Source organism: Chenopodium album, chromosome 11 (assembly GCF_948465745.1).
Source record: "Chenopodium album chromosome 11, dcCheAlbu1.1, whole genome shotgun sequence".
Taxonomy (NCBI): Eukaryota; Viridiplantae; Streptophyta; class Magnoliopsida; order Caryophyllales; family Amaranthaceae; genus Chenopodium; species Chenopodium album.
Genome location: NC_137844.1, coordinates 59,346,930 through 59,365,953, shown reverse-complemented (window position 1 = coordinate 59,365,953; position 19,024 = coordinate 59,346,930). Strand labels below are relative to the sequence as shown.

The 19,024-nt window shown below is 32.9% G+C and overlaps 2 protein-coding genes and 1 pseudogene across 2 annotated transcripts; all 3 read left to right on the top strand.

Moving 5' to 3' along the window:
- The first annotated feature begins 1,198 nt into the window (after positions 1-1,198).
- On the top strand, positions 1,199-3,103 carry LOC145567012 (putative receptor-like protein kinase At1g11050 pseudogene; annotated as a pseudogene).
- A 4,637-nt stretch (positions 3,104-7,740) lies between these two features.
- LOC145569477 (zinc transporter 8-like) lies at positions 7,741-10,559 on the top strand. The gene is made up of 3 exons (XM_081628821.1): positions 7,741-8,476; positions 9,086-9,235; positions 10,077-10,559. Exons 1-3 carry the CDS (start codon positions 7,850-7,852, stop codon positions 10,380-10,382), a joined length of 1,083 nt encoding a protein of 360 aa, XP_081484947.1. The 5' UTR covers positions 7,741-7,849; the 3' UTR covers positions 10,383-10,559.
- Positions 10,560-12,562: 2,003 nt separating this feature from the next.
- LOC145569476 (diphosphomevalonate decarboxylase 2-like) lies at positions 12,563-18,991 on the top strand. The gene is made up of 10 exons (XM_081628820.1): positions 12,563-12,945; positions 13,551-13,749; positions 14,505-14,568; positions 14,724-14,787; positions 15,336-15,416; positions 15,822-15,908; positions 16,521-16,678; positions 16,773-16,821; positions 18,237-18,361; positions 18,456-18,991. Exons 1-10 carry the CDS (start codon positions 12,733-12,735, stop codon positions 18,676-18,678), a joined length of 1,263 nt encoding a protein of 420 aa, XP_081484946.1. The 5' UTR covers positions 12,563-12,732; the 3' UTR covers positions 18,679-18,991.
- Positions 18,992-19,024: the final 33 nt, after the last annotated feature.

The window sequence follows — 19,024 nt, the reverse complement described above, 5'->3', positions numbered from 1 at the left end:
GTATGGAGTATATTAATGTTGTCCTATCCATTGATTTGATTATGAATTTTTAATTATCGTGAAGGTTTCATAACTATTCAAAACATTTGACTAAGTTATGTAAGATCCACCATAAGTTATAAGTATCTAATTACTGTTGAATATCCTTGCACACGCTATTTATAATTTATCAATGTGGTATATAAATAATATAGACTGTTTTCTTTTCTATACTAGTATTCCAATATTCCTCAAATTTAAAATTTTAAGTTTTGAGGTATATTGTATATATAATTATATAATATCAATCGGTGCAATATTCTAAGTTGAAATTATTCACGTACTTATGCAGTTATGCATGCATAAAAACGGGTAGTTAAGTAGTGGTTTTTTGTTTATACTATTCTTCTAAGTATGTAAGATTAAACTACCGTTTTTTGCAGCAACTAAGAAATTTCGCTTAGTGTTCTAATAACCTAGCAGCCTCCAAATATTACCAATTTTTCTTTTGACTGCCAAGTGCAAATAAATGAGCAAATGAACAAATAAAATTTTGTCTGCTTCATGTCCCACATTTTCCAGGCTACTCTGTAAAATTTGGGGATAATTGGAACATTACTCCGTATCTTATTAGTCTTATACTAAACCTCACCATACTTCATCAATTCCACTTTTAACTTAAACTATTTTTTTTTTTACACCATAAACAATAATTTATGTTTTTCTTACCATAATATACGGAGAATAGGTTATTTGAAATTCTTATTTATTACTCCGTATCACTTTTAATAATGTATATACTACCATTAATGACACGAACTTGACAATATAACAAAAACAGCATAAAGTTTATCTTCTCTACCCAATATTTCACAGTATTTTAGTTAGATATGAAATTTTAAAGTACTACTACAGAAATACAGAATATATTTTTACAAAAGTTGTTAAGAAAAAGGTGCTTATTAGTTATTACTAATATATAAAATAATCTAACTACATGTGGGCAACTGGTATACTACTACTATATTAGTCCAGTAATAAGCTCACAAAATTTGATGTTTGACTTCAACTTTAGGCAGCCTACCTAATTTGATACTCTTGCTTTTGATCGAACAAATACTTTACAAAAACATCATAACATAGCCTCCAAACAACTCTTTTGATTTGCTACTTAACAAAACATTTGGCTAAGTAGCAAAGAAAGTTAAACTAAGGAAAAATGTCAAACATTTGGCTGTTTTTTTCATCTCTTCTCTTTATCTCCTTCTTCTCCTTAGCAAATTCAAGCAACAACAATGTATCATGTCCAATAGACTTCACCTATGTCAATACATTCCCATGGGACACCGAAGAATGCGGCGAAAACGCCGAATCAAGATCTTGTTGCCAAACACTTGGGAGCTTATTAGGCATGGGATTAGCTACATACCTTAAAGCCTCCTCAAATTTTTATCTACCAACTCCTGAACTAGCCTCCTCTTGCCTATACGTCTTTCATACCAAACTAGCCACGATTTCGAGGATGAATGTCTCATTAGTGTCCTCATGCTTGAACAACTCTAATGAATTGCTGCTTAACCACCCTTCAGACTGTGCTGGGATCAGGACTATCGACGAGTGGAATGTAAAAGCCGGCCTTACACCGGAGTTGAACACGTCTTGCCAGGGTGACATGAGGAGATTAACACAATGTAACTCTTGCTTTGATGCTGGCATGAAGATGAATGCTCAATTGGTAAGTTTAGCACCAAACTCAACTAAGTGCTTTTACTTCACCATATTTTATGCTGCTGGGATTGTTAATCAGCTTGGACCAACAGATTTTGGGTCAGCAAATTGTATCCTAGGCCTTCCCTTGGCTCCAGGTCATTACAATCTCGGTCAATCTTCAGGGCAACTGAATAAAAACATTGTATATAGGTTTGTTTTCGGGTTTTTAGGGGGTATAGTTGGTGTTTTGATGGTTATAGGATTGATATATTTGCTTAGAGTTTGGGATAAAAGGAGAAAAGAAAGCGCGGTCCATGATAAGTTTGTTACTAGTGTTAGGGGTCAAGTTTCACCTAATGTAGGTACGATATGGTACCACGTGACAGAGTTAGAACGCGCTACAGATGGATTTTCACGAAAAAATTTCATTGGTCAAGGCGGATATGGGGTTGTTTATAAGGGGACGTTTGCAAGTGGGTCTACAATCGCGGTGAAACAAATCACGGACGATTTGGATTCCATGAGGGATGAAGAGTTTTGCAATGAGGTTGATATTATAAGCAAAATTAGGCATCGAAATCTTTTACCTCTAAGAGGATGTTGTGTAGCAAGTGATAATCTAAAGGGGAAAAGGCGGTACCTTGTGTATGACTACATGCCGAATGGTAGCCTTAGTGATCATTTGTTTGACCATCAAAGGAAGTTAACATGGCCTCAAAGGAAGAACATAATCCTTGATGTTGCTAAGGGACTTGCATACTTGCACTATGGTGTGAAGCCGGCGGTTTATCACCGTGACATCAAGACTACCAACATACTTCTAGACTCGGAGATGAGGGCAAGGGTGGCCGATTTTGGGTTGGCTAAGCAGAGTGTTGAAGGGCAGTCTCATCTTACCACTAGGGTCGCGGGCACATATGGATACTTACCCCCGGAGTATGCTTTATATGGGCAACTAACCGAAAAGAGTGATGTTTATAGCTTCGGAATTGTGATTTTAGAGACAATGACTGGGAGAAAGGTTTTGGACACATCAAATACCTCAACACCATTAATCACGGATTTGGTTTGGAATTTGGTAAAGTCACAAAATGTTGAGGCTATTTTCGACGAATTTATAAGGAATGAAGGTCCAAAGGGGATAATGGATCGATATGTACGTGTTGGACTACTTTGTGCTCATGTTATGGTCGCGTTTAGGCCTACCATAGCCCAAGCCCTTAAGATGTTGGAAGGGGACATTGACATACCAAAGCTACCAGAGAGGCCATTGCCCCTAGCCCACGAGTCTTTTAGGCTATCTTCGTGTTCGTGGCGTAGTGGCTCGTCTAGTGAGAGATTAACTAAAGTCGCCAGCAGTAGTACTATCAATATCAACACAAGGACGAAACACTTTGGTTTGCCAATTCCTTAAGTTTGTAAATTGTAAAAGTAGCCTCTCTCGAGTCCACATCCATTTAAATTATGGGGAAAAAAATGGATTCATACTAGATTATATTCTCCTAGATTATGCAAAAAATTCTTTGATTTTATTGACATGTACAAGTAATTAATACGGAGTAGTACTTTATTTGAATTTTGATTTTCATATATCTAATATATCATTCTAATTTTCACCACCAAAAAAAATAATATATATATAGGGGAGGGATCCGATAAAAACCCCTTCTTATATAAGAACTCTTACTTATAAGAACTATTCTAATCCGTTGGATTAGTTGGAGTAGATGGTTAAGATTAAAGAGTAAGAGAAACTTTTAATTTTCTCTCTCCTAACACAAAACATCATCCCTTTCTCTTAAAAATCGCCATTCAATTTCTCTCTCCTCAAACTCCCAAAAACTGCCATTGTAGCTGCAATTCGAATATTGTTCAAGGTTTTATTTACATAAATTCAAGGATTTTCAACAATTTTTGTAATAATAGTTCAATTTTAGTACTAATTTTGGCGAAAAAAAACCTTACTTCGCAAATTTTCAAATTCAGGCCTGGATTTTTTTTTTTCGAATTTGTTAAATTTAATTGCTTATGTTCACTATATGTTCAAATTCATTGTTGTCTTCTATTTTGTTGCCCAAATTTTATATTTCATCATTCTATTTCAGTAGTTTCAAACTATTGCTTTTGTTGCACCAGAGCTTGCTGCTTTTCATTTTGTTAGGAGTAGGTGCTTGCTGATAGTCTCGCTAATTGATTCTTTGATGTTGAGAACAGGTTGATTATGTGTACCTCTAATAACAAAAAGCTGATAGTTGTTTGGTTAGGACTAGTCATTTGGAGATGGAGAATCATATTAGATGCTTATTTTGGTTGATGTTCTAGAATTTTTATATTGGGTTTAGCTAGTTGTGTGACTTAATAGTATAGCTAGTTGTGTCGCTTACATTAATGTTTGTTTCAATTTTGTTGAATGGGAATCTTTTCCCATTGATTATTTGGTTCTGTATATTATTTGTGAACCTAAAAAAAAATTAGATCATGTCTTTAAGACATTGGAAAGAAAATGTAGAACATAAGAAAAAATTTTAGAACATTTATTTATAATATAGAAAAAAAAAACTTAGAACATAAATAGAAAACAGTTGGAACATAGGGTAAAAAAATTAGAACATAACCAAAAAAAAAAAAAAAAAAAAATTAGAATGTAGGATAAATTTTAGAACATAGGAAAAATTAAAACGTAGGTAGAAAAATTTAGAACATATGAAAAAAATTTAGAACATAGGAAAAAATATTTAGAACATAGAAAAATAATTTAGAACATAGGAAAATTTTGTTATAACATAAGAAGAATTTAGAACATAGTAAAAAATATTTTGTTTCAACATAAGGAGAAAAATTTAGAACATAGTAAAAAAAAATATTTAGAATATAGGAAATAATTTAGAACATAGGCAGAACCTCTTCTTATAAAGAACCCTTTCTTATGTAAGAACACCTTATGTTCTAAACTTTTTCCTATGTTCAAAATTTTATCTGCTTATGTTTAAAAGTTTTTTCCTATATTCTAAATTTTTTCTACTTATGTTTCAAATTATTTCCAATGTTCTAAATTCTTTTTTTTAGCTTATGTTCTAAATTTGTTCCTATGTTCTAAATTATTTTTTTAAGCTTATGTTCTAAATTTTTTCCTATGTTCTAAATTATTTTTCAGCATATGTTCTAAATTTTTTCCTAGATTCTAAATTATTTTTTCAGCTTATGTTATTAATTTTTACCTATGTTATAAATAATTTTTTCAACTTATGTTCTAAATTATTTTTCTTATGTTCTAATTTTCTTGTTTGCTTATGTTCTAAATTTTTGCTATCTTCTAAATTATTTTTCTTATGTTCTAAAATTTTCTGCTTATGTTCTAAATTTTTTTAACTTATGTTCTAAAATTTTACCTATATTCTAAATTTTTTTCTATGTTCTAAATTTTTTTTCTATGTTCTAAATACGAACTTCTCAAAATTACAGAAATGTCATTACTAAAGAATCAATTTAGATGGTTAGATCAAAACTAATAAAGGGCTGAGATTAGTTCTTATATAAGATTGGATTCTTATATAGAGGAGGGTTTTTACATGAGCCTTTCTCTATATATATATTATTATATATATATATATAATTTATATATATCTCCAAACACAATTCGTGTACATAAATGCAAAAACAATGAAATTTATCAAATCAATAATCACCAATACAAAATCCCCAAAAATTGTGTAGCACTTTAAAATTCTTAGCAACGTGTTATGCTGTAGATGAACAACATAAATTCAAGTACATCAAGAGGTTACTTCTTATTGGAATGACAAATGCACAAGCAAGGCTGAGATCAGCTACTTTAAAAGAAAATACAGGTTTCATTTAAAAAAAACTAATGATATTTTTGTAAATAAATCAACAACTTTTTAATAAATGTGTGTCTCACAAATGTTAATCTATAATAATATTAAAACTCAATAGGACAACACGCCACCACCATGTTGTGTCACCATTCCTTCAATATGATTTGACGCAACGTGAGCACTATGTGTCACCTTATGTGTAATCACTTATTATCCTAAAACTCTTCATATGTGTAACCTTCGTATTTAATTGTCCCATAAAATTTCACTCCTAAGTTATTGCACAATAATTAACAATTTAATTAATAAGACATTAATCACACACTAATGGTTTGTTTATTCCTTGGATGCTAATTTTCTATATTCAATATCAATCAAGCAATTGTACAAAGTATTTTAGTATGTAAAGTAAAATGAATAAAAACTAACACCCATTAATCTTAAGTTTAATTTAGGCCCTGTTCACTTTACTTTTAAAAAAATAATATTAAGTAAAAATAATTTCAGTTCAGTAAAATTAATTTCAGTTCAGTAAAAATAATTTCAGTTCAGTAAAAATAATTTCAGTTCAGTAAAATCCAGTTTTCTTAAAGAATTATAGTAGAAAATCAGCAAAAATAATTTCAGTTCAGCAAAAATAATTTCAGTTCAGTAAAATTAATTTAAGTTTTAAAAATAATTTAAGTTCAGTAAATATAATTTTATTTTAGTAAAAATAATTTCAGTTCAGCAAAAATAAGGTGAAGTGAACGGGGCCTTGTTATTATGTTGAATACTAACCTTATAATCACGAATTTATAAGTTTATATCTGAGGTATCGCCCAGGACAATAACGAGTTAATTCATAAAATTGTATTATAGAGTAATATTTAGCAGTATATATTGACATCAAAATTTGAAAAAATTTGATTTATTATTGATTTACATAATGCAAAAAATTGTTCTTATAGACAAGCCAACTTATACAAACAACTAACTACTTAATAAACTTTCATCTTTTATATATGTAAAAAATAATTAAGCTCTTAGTGTAATCAAGACCAAAATATTATTTGATATTAAAGTATTAAACTTAGAATGATACGGAGCATCGCCTGGACCAATAACTGGTTTATTTACAAAAATGCAATGTTTGTTGATTTATTTAATACTCGTAATTTTTTTTAGTAATAATAAATTGGGGCTTCTTTAATAAATACTTAAAATTAAGTTTGGTTATGACCAATTTTATTGGCCGATTTTTAATATGACCATAAACCACACCTAAGGTATTTGGAAAGAGTAGGAGCAACGCAAATTCAATTGGCAATAGTATACGGGTCAATGGGTCATCACGATCATGATCTATGAGCCTAAATCGTTGACTTTGGAGAGAGAAAATCTTAAAAATAGATGAAACCAAAATTGTATTTGGGGCCAAAATCAATATCTAGCTTTTTCGAATTCTAATCTACTCTAGAAAATTTGTTTGCATTTGCTAGTCTTTCTTAATCCTCCTCCTTTTTTACTGCACATTCAATTTTATTTATTCAAGATTTATTCTGTTTAGAAAGAAGATTTATTCTGTCATTTGGATTAAGGTAAATTATTCTTACTTTTTCCTAAGATTTTTCCGGTAGTTTAAATCTGGTTGATTTTAATTTTTGTTCAATCATTGATATTTTTATTGGATATCTTAATTAGTGTTCTGCTTGTTTAATTCGGTTTCAATCATCAATCCTCTCTTTGTCACAATCAGAGAAAGTTTTCTTGTCCACTCTCTCTTTGAAAAATTGATTTTCTGTTAAAAGGCATTTTCTTGAATATTAACTATTTTCACAATCTTATTATTTGGGGTTATTACTTCATTCAATAATTGATTTGCCTATTGGATAGCTCAATAAGTTGAGAATCAAGTGATAAAAAAAAAAAAAAACCCACTCTCAATCTTCTTCGTATTAAATTTTTATATTCATTATACATCCACTGCTTCATAGTTACGTTCTTTATAAGTTAGTCAACTTTCTTTTATCTAAATACATACGTACAAGGAAGGATCATTATGTGACGGAAAATAAATTAAAACAACCATGGTATCACAATCACCAGTTGAAAATAATGGATTAGAAATTAAGATTATATTATCAACATTACTCTAACTAGTAATTATATAGGGCCCAATTGATCATCTCTGGAAATGATGGTTTTGGAATTATGTAGTACAATAATGACGACATCCTGTGCACACTCTTTCCTTTATTTTGGCTGATTTCAGACCATTTTCAAATCTAAATTTAGGATTCCTCGTTTACTCCACCTTAACCACCAAAATACAATAGAAAATCATGTTGTCTAAGGCATTATGCTGCTATATTTCCTTTCCATTTGATCAATTTCTTACAACTTCAATACAAAATTCTACATGTAATTGTGAGTATGTAACACAAAACCTTGGTATAGACATCCTATTAAAGTATAAAATCGCGGCGATTTTATCCATTTTAATAGCAAGTGCTATAGGTGTTACATTTCCGATAGTAGGGAAGAATTTTCCCATTTTACACCCGGAGAGTAAATTGTTCTTCTTGATCAAGTCATTCGCGGCAGGGGTAATTTTGTCCACGGGTTTTATCCATATATTACCTGATGCCTTTGAAGACCTTAACAGTCCTACCCTTAAGGACACCCCTTGGGGTAAGTTCCCCTTCACTGGCCTTGCTGCTATGGTTGGGGCGCTTGGGTCATTGATGATTGATGCTATCGCCACGGGGCATTATCGAAGGGCCCACTTCGGTGAGCATTCCGGTTCGGCTGCTGGGGCTGTTGTGGAGGAGACTAGTGAGGAGCATGCTGGTCATGTTCATCTTCACACCCATGCTACACATGGTCATGCTCATGGTCCTGGTCCATTGGAAGCTAACTTGGATGGTTTCACCGACTTTGATCGTATCAGATATAAGATTACTTCACAGGTAACTTTTTCTACTGTTCCATTGATTTTCAATCTAGCTAGGATTTTATGACTTATAATGCTATGATATGCTTTGTTTTTAGTACAATTGATAAAGTTGGTAGCTTTTACCAGTAGCTGTCAAGTTTTTTTTGCAATTGTGCGATATGATCAGGTCAAATTCCGTGTACATCATTTGTTACATATCGCCTAGTACGTTTAGAGTGGACCATAGTTTTCAGTAGGGAGGGATAAGGTCTAAAGTGGACGGGGGTAACTTTGGTGCTTTATGGTCCCCAATGACAAACCAATTTGTCAAGAAAATTACATTTAAGTACAATTTCTTGATAATTTTACTACTCATAATTTGACAGAAGTTTGCTTAAATAATGCCCTGCAGTTAATCAAATGCAAATTTTCAGAAACTGCAGCTTCTTGCATATGACCAAATATTGAAGATAAATTAGCAAATAAGTTTGTTTTATAGAGCACATATATTGATGTGATGCCTAATGTCTGATGTTGCTATACTTAAGTACGTGTTGGGGAGGGAAAATAGCTAAACTTCTCTGTATTATCGAGTTCTTGAGCAGCTTCTGATGTAGAAGTATTCTTTTTGATATATGTTCAGGTACTGGAGATGGGAATTGTAGTTCACTCAATTATCATTGGCATATCACTAGGTACGTCTCAGAGCCTTGACACGATCAAGCCTCTCATCGTAGCATTGTGTTTCCATCAGTTTTTCGAAGGCATTGGACTTGGTGGATGCATTGCACAGGTATGAAGAAGTTCACAAAATCTTCATCTCTATGTTTTGTTCCTTCAGTTTCCTGACAACAGTTGGATAGGCTGAACTGTCATGCTAGAAATTGGAAATCAAATTCGTGACAATAAAAACGAGCCCTGAAGAAAAGTTTTAACACAATTATTCTTACATGATGGTTATTAAAAAGTTAAGCTATTGCTAAAAGAATTATAATAGGTTTGATTGTCAGAAATGTCCTCTCTGCCTCTGAGTTTGTCTGCTGGTTTGATGGGATTAGAGTACTTATGCTGTAAATTAGTAACCAGTAACTTGCTAACCTTTCAATCTGTTTCGAAGAATCTTTTGCTTTATTAGCAAGCCTCATTATCTTCCATTCTAGCTAATGGAAGATTAGAATCAGATTCAACAACGATGTGAATATGTGATTTTCTTAGGCGCTCACCTTCAACATAAAATCACTTTATCTTAACATCAGAATTGCCTGTCAAAAATTGGCATTTAGTATGCAATTTATATCTGTTGGTTGCTATTAGAGGGAATCAGCTTCCGATTTCCATTCTATTTTGTGTTAAGCAGAATCTACCAAGCCTTGATCGAGCTAATCTTTTGTCATATCAACATCTTTAAAGCCTTAATTTTTTTTTTTTTTTTCTCATTCTGTTAACACAGGTGGTTTGTGTAGCAGTATAAGAAAATATTTTCTGTAACATAAGTGTAACCATCCTTTGTTATTTGTTCAAGTTTTCGCCAAACTAATCATAATGAATATGAACACGATCTTCCTGTCAAAACAAAATTTAGTAACCCTGACGAGAAGCTGATCTGAAGACCACATACTTTCTATGTTTTGCAGGCAGCTTTCAAATCTGGATCTACATTGTGCATGGCTTTATTCTTCTCCCTCACAACTCCTGTGGGAATAGCAATTGGTATCGGAATTACAAATGTTTACGATGATAGCAGTCCAACAGCTTTAGTCGTGCAAGGATTGCTAAACTCAGTCGCTGGTGGAATATTGATTTACATGGCTCTTGTCGATCTTCTAGCTCAAGATTTCATGAACTCAAAGGTGCAGACCAACACTAGGCTCTTCTTTGGCGCTAATGTAACCTTGCTTCTTGGTGCCGGGATCATGGCCCTCTTAGCAATATGGGCTTAATTTTTTCATTACACATAGTATAATAAAGCACTTTGCTACATATAGATGTATTTATTCATTGATTGCTTTATTTTTCTTTGAATTTCCCCTTCTATTTTAATTGGGGTTGATTATAGTAATTCAACATTGATGTTATCAAAATTCAAAAAGGCATAAATTTTGCTGCAAGTTGAATATAATCTCTACATCTTCAGTTATACCAATAAAATTTCTGGTATGTGACGGAAGCACTTCGCTACCTAATTTTGTTAAACAAGTTCAAAATTGAACAACTGTATCGCGACCCACATACTAATTTGTAAGTTCGTGATAGTAGGGTTATTTCCGAATCACTTGCTTGATTATTCCTCAAGAGTTTAGGTTGAGAGTAATCGTTACAAGTATTTCATTGATAAAATTAGTAATTGTTTAATCTAACACATAAGGTGATACTTTTACAGTTTTACTACGAGTATTTCTTTCAGCAAACACATAAGTACAAAAGTTGCTCCTTTTGTTTGCTCTAACGCAGAATCTTAAGGGTCCGATTTTTAGGACAAAATGATAAATTTACAACCTTTAATTTATTATTACTCGTATTATGTAGAATATATATACTCCTTTTTTCTGAAAAGTAATTGGTTTTTTAATTAGTCTTTTTGTCAGATGCTGAGCTTGCCAGATCCTATAAAATTCACCTTGATTAGTTGTGTTCACATGCCTGGTTGGTACTAATTTTTATTTTAATAAGTGATTATATGATGATATAGGGCTTGCAAGCCCCTCTTTATCACCCAAAAAAAAAATTAAATAATATGATATATAGTCGTTGAATTTAATAAGTTTTCTTAGTGACTTTTTTTTAAAATCTGATTTGTGATGAGAATAATGCTTATTTGGAGTCATCACCTCGATGAACATGACATTAGCCAGATATAGTTGGGGATGCAAATCAGGCATAAATCAAATCCAAATCAAGCTAATAAGGTGTTAACATCAAACGTGATCCACAAGTTTTCATATATGAATGGCCACATGGTGTGATCGGGGGTTATTCGATCAGTCAAGGATTACTGAATATGGGTTACTCGGTTAGTGTTTTCGTGTGTATCAGCTTACACACAATGTGGCTAGCCACACCAAAAATGCACATAATCACATGACAAAAGTCCACAAAACAACGTGAAGGAGCGAGATTTAAGTATTGAAGCTATTTTGCGTACTTGCTTTTAATTAATGAGAGTATCAATATAACAAAGATTAAATCCCTTCATTCCTAAATAATACTTGTACAAATTATAATGAAGAGTAATTTGTAGATCGTCTTTTGCAAATAGATTTAAGAACGAGTTAAAATAACACGTTTTTCTTTATTTTTTTACTCGTACATTTCTATTGATAGTATTAATTAATAAATATGTCATTATCTGATTTTTAAAAATCATTGCATCATCATTCCTTTTTGGATTGATTTATACTCTCCATTTAAGATGGGTGATGGTAACATTACATGTAATATGGAAGTTTAGAAATTAAATTTTTTTTTTTCTTAAATAGATATGTTGGTATTTCATGAATTTCCAAAAATAAAAACACGTACTAAATTCCTTGTTAATACAAATGTTATAGCAAATGATTTTGGATTAGCTCTTGGGATTCGTATAAAATAAGAATATCTCGACAATTAACTATTCTAAAAGTGACGAAATTGTACACACTTTTTTTTCAACAAATTTTGCTTCTAAAATATTTTAATTTTATAACTTAACATGTGTCCATAAACATATGTCAGATAAACCGTTATTTACAACACAAAATTACTCGATCAATTTAAATATTCAATCTAGTTTATGTTGTAAGCAAGACGTATTTGACTAGTTGTTAGCACTACTCACCCCAAACAAAATCAAATCAAAACAAAATAATCCTCATTAAATTCAATCTAGGTTGGCTAAATACTAATCAAACATATATAGTTACATACTTCGTATATATCATCATATCAAATTCAATCTTGGGTAAGTATATAACTATATACCCCTCGAGGGAAACGAGTTGGTCCAAGCACCAAATCTTCCAATTTTCATCAAAAATACACATATTTTCTAAAAATATTCAAAATAATTACATTATAAATTATTTTTTTCCAACCAACGTCCTCATTTTCCACGAGGTCGGGCAGCAGACTATAAAAACAGAGTAGAAAACAACGAGTAAACCATGTCAATTCACCACACTAATCTTCATTTTCTCTCTCCTCATAAACTAAAGATCTCATCATTTTCTCTCTCTTCTTCTTCTTCTTCTTCTCAATTTCATCGATCGTTTAATTTTCTCAGAAATTGATTAAATTTCTCAGAGATCTTCAACAATGGCGGCGGAGAAGAGTTGGGTGAGGTTAGTGACGGCGCAAACGCCGACGAACATTGCAGTGATTAAGTACTGGGGAAAGCGAGATGAAACCCTAATTTTGCCGATTAATGATAGTTTGAGTGTTACTCTTGATCCTAATCATCTTTGTACTACCACTACTGTTGCTGTCTCTCCTGCATTTATTCAAGATCGTATGTGGCTCAATGGCAAGGTATTGCTATGATCGTATGTGTGTAATTTTTTTTGCAATTTTTTGTGTTAATTGAAGAAAAATTGAAACTTGCAAAAAAAATTGATAGCTGGCAAATGTTGCATATGAAATCTGTATGATTTGAGTAATAATTGGCAAGTTTTTGTTGTAAATTTGAGCTATTTGGAATTAATGTGTGTAATCATTTGAAAATTTGTTGGTAGATTGAATAGTACTCCGTAATTGATAGTGATATTTATAGTTGGTTAGTTTTGCATTTGAAATATGTATGATTCAAATGATTTGCAGAAATTTTAATTTGTTTCACATTTACCAAATTTTTTGAATTAGGATAGGTATTAGTGTGATCAGAGCCGTTTTTATTTTTATTTTATTTTTATTTTTTATTAACATTAGCCTTAATTTTTGTAAGTTCAAATTATCATTTGAAAATTGTATGATTTGATGGTGTTGCAAATATGAGTGTATAATGTTTGGTAAATAGTAATTACACAGAGATTGATTTTTTTGATCGCAAGTTGCATAATTTAATGTAATAGTTACATTCATTTTAGAAAAAGAAGCTCAATTTTTGTTGTATTGGTCTTCTTTTTGGGTTAGTGTAGGAGATTTCCCTAGCTGGAGATAGATTCCAAAATTGTCTGAGAGAAATTCGTAAACGTGCTAATGATGTTGAAGAGGAGGAGAAAGGCATTAAAATAGCGAAGAAGGATTGGGAAAGTTTACATGTGCATATTGCTTCATACAATAACTTCCCCACTGCTGCTGGGCTCGCTTCTTCAGCTGCTGGTTTGGCTTGCCTTGGTAATTTCTGATGTTTCTTGGAAATCATTTCAACTTTATGATAATCTGTTGTTTGGTTCACAGTTCATCTTCTGTATTCCCTACGGTCTTAAATGGTACGAGTATGTGACATTTCTAGTTTGGGCTGTTGTTTTTTGTAGATTTAGTTAGTTGACTTATCACATAAAAGGGGGTGTCTATGTAAGTGAATATGGAGTTTGGAATGGGAGTCCAAATCATATTAAGTGGGCATTTCGATTTTTATTTTACAGAATTGGGATGGGGGTTTGGAAACAATGTTTATATAATTAGCACAAAAGACCAAATTGCCATTCATAAAATGAGGAAGGAGGCTAGTTGTAAAGGTGTTAGAACAAGGTGGTAGATACTACTTATTGCATTTTTAGTCACCGTTTCCCCTTCCCTTTCCCACCCTTCAATTTTCCTACTGTCATTACCTTTATTCAAACACCCTGTTAAGGTTACCCTTATTAAGGGTTCCACACTTCCACGTAATGACCACGTGAAGTTTAAAGTGAAGGATGGATATATTAAATTTATGCAAGTTTCTTAGAAATAATATTGATACTATGTGGCCTATCATTTAGGGAGGGAGGAAGTATTTGATTCCAATTCTTCCTTAAGCTCATTTCCATGCATGTTTATTGAATGTTTTCCCTCACGGCTATTAGTTACTTTTAGACTTTCTAATTTTTTTTTAGATAGGGTTCTAAGAATCTAATTGTACTAAAAGTCAGTTATGTCTATGTTCGCAGTTTTTTCTCTAGCAAAACTCATGAATTTAAAGGAAGATCAAGCACAGCTTTCTGCCATAGCAAGGTATTCGATCTATTTTGAGGTGCTAAATTTTGCATGTACATCTAAGACAGCTATGATATTTGTGGTTCTGTTCAACAGAGTATTTAATTATGAATGTGCAACAAAATATTTTAATTATTGCTTGAATTGGTAATCTGAAATTAAATATTTTACAGACAAGGTTCTGGTAGTGCTTGTCGCAGCTTACATGGTGGTTTTGTCAAGTGGATCATGGGAAACGTAAGCTCTTGTTATAATTATTCTTTCTTTCCTGCTGGACTATCTTAAATGTCTTGCTTGGATTTCTACAAATGCATAGAAACGTTTTTATTGGTATACTACTTTTATCGTCCTAGCTATCTTTTCAATCAATCAGTCAAAGCCTATCCTAGCTATCTTTTCCCAAAGCTAAATTCTATGTTACTCGAGCACCTATGTCTGAGTGAGATACTTGAAAGAAAAGTGGGAACCATGAGGAATTACCTTTTAGTTGAACAGATAATGGACCCCTAGACTGTCAATTAGAAAGTTGCTAGTTTTAAACCCTAACAATTACTGTAAAATGGAGGGGCTATGTCATTATATGTTTCTTATAACACTTGGCTGGACTGTCAAGCTACAATCAGACTGTTAGTTTAAAAGCTTTAAGGCAGTAAAAATTGAGACAACCCTGAAGAAGAAGTTAGAAAACCATATTGAAATTAGAGGATTGTTTACTTATGTAGTTATGTCAAGTGGAAATATTTTTACTTTCATGTGATTTAATAATGTTGGTGGATTACATGTAGAATGATGATGGAAGCGACAGTTTTGCAGTTCAAGTCGCAGATGAGAAGCACTGGGATGATCTTGTCATTTTGATTGCTGTGGTATGTAATATTCTTTGAGTGGTCATTACTATAATCATGCTTGTTCCTGAAAAGTGTTATTCAAGTTACTGTTTCTTGATTTTTCTCTCTTTGATTGAACCTGTGGACATTATATTGGTTTATTTTAACCAGCTTTTCTCGCTACTAGCTTCTCCATCAAAATCTACTGTTTGTTTATAGTCTGCTCTGACCAGAGATGAAACTTTTGATATAAATATGTGCAAAATGCTGGTCTTTCTGCATGTTTGCTTTTGGTGTGTTCCTTGCGAGTAGGTTATGCAAACTAAAGCCTTACTTTATGTTGATGTGGCAGCTTCCATGTGTTCTTATATTTAACTCTTCCGTTCCAATTATAGCTCTTTGCTCACACAATCTATGAAATAATCCTGATCATAAACTATACAGGTAAGCTCTCGGCAAAAAGAGACAAGCAGTACATCTGGGATGCGTGAGAGTGTTGAGACAAGCTTGCTGCTGAAGCACAGAGCACAGGTACTTGACTTCTTCATTTCAGTCACCAGATTGGTGTAGGGATTCTAGCAAGACCCATATCACCACCTTACTTGTCCTAGTGCGCAGTAGAATTTTGGCAATAATAAACCATATTGATGAAGAAAATTCCAGAAATCCAATAGTTTAGTGGTCTATAAAGGTTGTTTTAGCAGGGAGTTGTAAAAGCTTTCAATTAACAACATTGCATCATTAGAATTAACTAATGTGAAATAAGTATCCAGATGTCTGACATGCTACCAAAATGCTTCAGCTCCCTTCATTCTCAAGTAATTGGTGCTGAAGCTTCTGTTGCTTGTAAACTGCTTATTTTCTAGTTAGAAGAAAGGCTATGCAAATTTTCTTAGTGTCTTTCTTTTATTTCCCTGCCAATGGTGGGTACCACCACCCTATTTGGTGGTGTTATCACTAATGTCTGTATATACTTTCCAAATCTCTCAGTTCTGTTACTTCTGTGTTTACCCCTTTCTACTCCCTCACCGCCTTTAGAAATGGTCAGTTGATCATTGTTTACCACTGTATAGTTACTTTTAGTGGTTGATTATCTTATGTATTCATGTGTCATTTGACACCCGTGTACTACAATTGTTGTAGGAAATAGTACCAAAGCGCATGGTTCAGATGGAAGAAGCCATTAAAAATAAAGATTTTCCCTCTTTTGCTCGTCTTGCTTGTGCTGATAGCAACCAATTCCATGCTACCTGCCTGGACACAACTCCTCCTATATTTTACATGAATGACACATCTCATAAGTAAGTTCCCTGTTGCTTGGTCTTTTAATTAGTAGTATGTTAAGCGTACTATTTGTCAATCTGAACACGTTATCACATAATTATATGAAATCAGGATTATTAGCATTGTGGAGAAGTGGAATCGTGCTGAAACAACACCTCAGGTTTGTCTTCTGGCCACATTCTAATATTCCTATCTGAGAGCTTGAATGCTGCATGCACTAGAAAGTGGCAATACTTGCGCAGTTTTTCAAAACTTGTTTTTCTGATGTTTATGATCTGAAATTGTTGATATATGTTGCAGGATAATTACATTTATTGTCTATAGGGATTACAAATATGTGTTGTGTGTCATTTCTATCTTGGAATACCAAGAAGACGTAATCACTTGATAAGAAATAGCCAGAAAGAATATGAAAACCTAAACATTTATGTTGTTATCGTGTTGTCTCGGTGATTCCTTAATTTTCTGTGAACAAATTCAAACACTTTTAAGGTACAATGGAAGATGTGTTTTTAATCTTGTGGATGAAAATTTGGTACGCAAGGATAAATTGCATTATAATATATGAAAATAATGGAATTGTGGCAACAGGGTATGAATCAAAACAAAATTCTTGGTATGCTTGTTTTACACTGATAACAAACTTCTTATAATGTTTTTATAGGGAAAGCTAATATGGAGGGACCTGACTGTCCTATAACTGATACATGATCTTTGGCTAGCAATGTTAAAGCTAAATTTTGCCTAGTTTAGGAATAACTATGTTGCTGATTTCAAAGGATAGATAGAAATCGGAAAATAGTCTTTGTGCCTTCACAGATGACAAACTGGATAATCTAATGTTTTACTTCGTAGTTTGTAACTCAAATAACCATTTTGTCAGCTTTGATTGTATATCTACATCCAATCCTTAACTTTGACATTGCCCCCCTCTCTGTATTAGAGAAATTTACACGCAAATGTGATCTGAAACCTGAATGTGTCACATGAATGTCAACTATTATTGTAGTTTGCATGATCTTTGGGATCATTGAGCCACTAAAAAGCCTAGCAAAAATTGTACCTTGGTATCTGTAGTTTGTTCACTGGTGGATTTAAATAGGAATTGGGGTTATAAATACATGGAATATGGTTGAACTCTAATTGTAGAGTTCAGCTCTGTTATTTGACGCAGTCCAATGAATGTGTTTAGTTTGTATAAAAGCCATATTTTGACCCGGATACATTCGGGCTGCCCCTATTTAACTGCATCGACTTGTTGGTTGCCACTTGCCACTTAGGAATGCTAAGAATTGCTGTAGAGAGCTAGGGACTGTGCCCTCTTTGGCTTAGCTTGGCTTTGGCTTTTTTTGCTTCAAGATGTTTCTTGAATATCTATGTAGGATTTCCCTGGTCATAAAGGCTGAACTGTTCTGCTGATAGTTTGTCTGCTTCAGAACTAAGTGATCATCTATTTCCACATCTCTTATTTTCTTGTGATGCTGTTGTGTAAATTTTTCACTAAAAGCTGATTTGTTAAGAAAATTTACATTGGTTTGCCTTTATCTACAATTTTAATATCTAGAAAATTGGCAGGTGGCATATACTTTTGATGCAGGACCAAATGCTGTCCTAATTGCACGTGACAGAAAGACTGCTTCTCTGCTTTTGCAACGAATGCTTTTTTACTTCCCCCCTGGTGCTGATGCTGATCTTAATAGGTAATATACTAACTAGATTGCCTATGTTATAAAAAGCACCTGTCATTTTATTCTTGTGGAAAGTTCTAATTTAAACCTCATTTGTGTTCTGTAGCTATGTTCTTGGTGATAAGTCTATTCTTCAAGATGCTGGGATTAAAGACATGGAAGATGTGAAGTCCCTGCAATCGCCTCCTGAAATCAAGGATGCCAACTCCAACCAGAAGTATGCTGGAGATGTTAGTTACTTTATATGTACAAGACCTGGACAAGGCCCTATTGTGCTATTAGATGAAAGTCAGGCTCTTCTTAATCCAGAAACAGGATTGCCAAAGTGAAGATGCTACAATCTCCTACAAATATGGTTTGTTGGCCTTCTAAACACTTGTAATGTCTAAAATCATTCGTTGGACATGACAAAAGAAGTAGCAATTTCACATATCTCACTTGATCACTAGCTATTTATTTGAAGGAACAAGTAGCACTGTGAAATTCTCTCGCGTGAGCCTCATGCTGCTATAATATTTGATTTAGGCATTGTAGTTATGCTTTTAGGGTGAAACCATTTAGAATTTGAGATTTTTATCCTGTATTAAAGTTCGGATGTTGAATCATGGCCATGAGAGTATTTATTTACGGTTGATTTTATTAGTGTATGCTATTTTAGGGTGAAAATTTTTAGGA

What these genes read in the sequence shown, in the direction of transcription:
- LOC145569477 (XM_081628821.1), top strand. Translation starts at nt 7,850, where the DNA reads ATGTTGTCTAAGGCATTATGCTGCTATATTTCCTTTCCATTTGATCAA. An exon ending in GATATAAGATTACTTCACAG is followed by an intron (nt 8,477 to 9,085) that starts GTAACTTTTTCT and finishes ATATATGTTCAG; the next exon opens with GTACTGGAGATGGGAATTGT. An exon ending in TTGGTGGATGCATTGCACAG is followed by an intron (nt 9,236 to 10,076) that starts GTATGAAGAAGT and finishes TATGTTTTGCAG; the next exon opens with GCAGCTTTCAAATCTGGATC.
- LOC145569476 (XM_081628820.1), top strand. Translation starts at nt 12,733, where the DNA reads ATGGCGGCGGAGAAGAGTTGGGTGAGGTTAGTGACGGCGCAAACGCCG. An exon ending in TCAAGTGGATCATGGGAAAC is followed by an intron (nt 14,788 to 15,335) that starts GTAAGCTCTTGT and finishes GATTACATGTAG; the next exon opens with AATGATGATGGAAGCGACAG. An exon ending in GTGCTGAAACAACACCTCAG is followed by an intron (nt 16,822 to 18,236) that starts GTTTGTCTTCTG and finishes GAAAATTGGCAG; the next exon opens with GTGGCATATACTTTTGATGC.